The sequence below is a fragment of the Fusarium oxysporum genome, chromosome 5 (assembly GCF_000149955.1).
Source record: "Fusarium oxysporum f. sp. lycopersici 4287 chromosome 5, whole genome shotgun sequence".
In the NCBI taxonomy this organism is placed as follows: domain Eukaryota; kingdom Fungi; phylum Ascomycota; class Sordariomycetes; order Hypocreales; family Nectriaceae; genus Fusarium; species Fusarium oxysporum.
In genome coordinates, this window is record NC_030990.1 from 479911 (window position 1) to 482619 (window position 2709).

The window sequence follows — 2709 nt, forward strand, 5'->3', positions numbered from 1 at the left end:
ACTTGCTTTTTCTTACCCTCCGTGGGAGTTGTCCAGGACTCGGACGAGGACTCAGAGAATGAGCCGTATGTGCATGCTGTTTGAACGCGCTGGAATGAGTATGGGATAAAAATGGCAATTATAATTAGAGTGTGAAGAAGAATGAGACTGCAAATTGAAGAGAGCTTGAGACTGAGATTTACTTACTGCAAAGTGAGATGCTGGTGGAGGTTAATTGAATTGATTATGTGGAATTAATTGATAATACGTGACTTAGATAACCAAATAAATGGCGTTGGTGGATCTCACTTTTTTGGCCAAAGTCCGGATGACGAGTTTAGGATAGGGGGCGCGGGAGCTACCATTTTTTGGCGAACTTCCTACCAATTTTACACGCACTGGAATTACCTTCCTGCAACTAATACTACTCCAAATTAAATAAATTTGGTATTATTAAGAAGCCTGAGTCTCAATTTACTATTGACAATTAAACGCGCCTGTAAAATCTCTCTAGAATTGCTGCTAAGGCGTGGTACTCCAGCAGCCAGACAGTGCCATATAAGTCCACCCAGCCAATCTCGCAATAACTTCATTGCAACACTAATAACTATCCAAATTTGACAAGTTTAGTACGACTCAAAAGCCCAAGTCTCATTTTATTAATATGAATCAAATTCGCCTGTAAAATCACTCTAGATATGCCACTGAGGTGTTGTACACCAGACTCATCTAGATGAACCCAGCGTCACGAATCTCGTGATAGCTTCATTTCTAAGTCTGAGCTCACTATTGCCTACCTCACTGTAGATCCCAGACTGATTTATGATACTCTTAGTCTTGACCTCTCTATCTAAGCGTCTATATCTGTTGCTCTCAAGTTACTACCACTCACGTCAATGTAGATCCTGCATATTGTACTCCAAGTTTTGACCTCTCTATCAAAACCTCCATATCGGTTGTTCGAGTTATTGTCAAATTGTTCAAGTCTCATAGCAACTCATGTCCCCTTAGTTAAATACAATATTAGTATTACTTACTTATGCCTTGTACAACTTGTTCCTCCCATGAAAGTCCTGTATGTTGCCAGAGTCTCAGTGACTTGGTTATCAATCAGAAGACAAGTTTACACTACCTACTGTTCTTTGCACCATTTGTGAGATAATCAAGTAGCAAGAAATTAACAGTCTTTACTTGAGAGTTTCTTTTACTTATAGCTTTTATCATTCTACCTTTCCCAGAAATATTATTGCTATCAATTAAAAGCTCCATCTGTCCTCAGTATTTTCTAAATCCCAAACCCATAATACTAAGCTGGAATTCCAATCACCAAGTATCAATATTATTACAAGATTTACAACAACAAACTTATACAGTTCTTATAATCCAGACACCTCACTAACATTGCCATAAACTATTTCATCTCCTTCCCAAGAATCATTATCAACCCTCAGGGAGTTCCCATCTATTATTCTCAGGTTATACAGAGTGTTTCTCTTCATGTTCAACAGAATGATTAGTATACTAAAATAATACTGGGCCTTATGTCCATTTCTCCCAACTGACAGCATTCCCATGATTATTATATTCCCATAGCATGAAAGGATCTCACTCCCAACACTTCCTACTAAGGATTACAAAACTTCTTTTAGTACTAAAGTTCCCGCTCAGATCTCCTGATGGCAGCACTCCCATAATTAGTTATATTCCCATAGCATGAAAGGATCTCACTCCCAACACTTCCTACTAAGGATTACAAAACTTCTTTTAGTACTAAAGTTCCCGCTCAGATCTCCTGATGGCAGCACTCCCATAATTAGTTATATTCCCATAGCATAAAAAGATCTTACTCCCAACACTTCCTACTAAAGCTTATAAAACTTCTTTTAGTACTAAAGTTCCCGCTCAGATCTCCCTGATGACAGCACTCCCATAATTAGTTATGAGTCTGTAGCATCAGGGAACAGACCTCGGCGGGAAGATCTTCTTTCAGGCCTGGCATGCTGGGAGGTGTCAGCATGATCAGTTGCCGATTATGAAAGAGAAAGGTGCCAAGGTTCTGGCTCCTTCAGCTATTAGGGCTGAAGCTGGAAAATATCGAGATTTGCCTGGGATGCCTGTGAGTTTGTTCTGAGTATGATGAATGAATGCTAATCAAGAGATAGGGGCATACGGACAATATCGAGGCCATTACAGATGTTCAGTCTGTTATTGGGACTTACAGACGAAGCTGCGAGCTAGCTAAATCAGCTGGCTTTGATGGAGTTGAGCTCCTTGCTCAAGGGTAACATATGACATATCCATTGGCACCTCTAGGGCAATTGCTAACTTACATCGCAGCGGCTATCTAGCTCAACAGTTTCTCAGCAGGTCAGTCATGACAATTACTTCATATCTCCTGGGTGCTAATTTTTTAGCCGTGCGAATCACCGTACCGACGAGTATGGTGGTTCAGTCGAGAACAGATGCCGCTTCACCCTCGAACTCGTCGATGCAATCGCCGCCGTCTTCAACGGACCCGAGTATATTTGTGTCAAAATCAACCCTACAGACCATCTCAACGATTCTATCGTTGGCTTTGGTGAGATGAAAGAGACCTATACGTATCTCATCACCGAGCTTGTCAAACGAAAGGTTGGTATCATCAACCTTGGCCGTCGTGGTGCCGAAACGTCCCCCGGTTCAGGGGAATTCTTTGGACCTCTCCCTCGGCCTGTAGGTTATCCTCCTCCC

General features: G+C 41.5%; 1 protein-coding gene across 1 annotated transcript; it reads left to right on the forward strand.

The window, feature by feature from the left end:
* Positions 1-2011: 2011 nt before the first annotated feature.
* Positions 2012-2695, forward strand: FOXG_21890 (uncharacterized protein; the record flags this gene model as incomplete). Its single annotated transcript, XM_018402263.1, has 5 exons — positions 2012-2095; positions 2142-2260; positions 2317-2346; positions 2394-2610; positions 2663-2695. 5 exons carry the CDS (start codon positions 2012-2014, stop codon positions 2693-2695), a joined length of 483 nt encoding a protein of 160 aa, XP_018255289.1.
* Between the last annotated feature and the right edge of the window lie 14 nt (positions 2696-2709).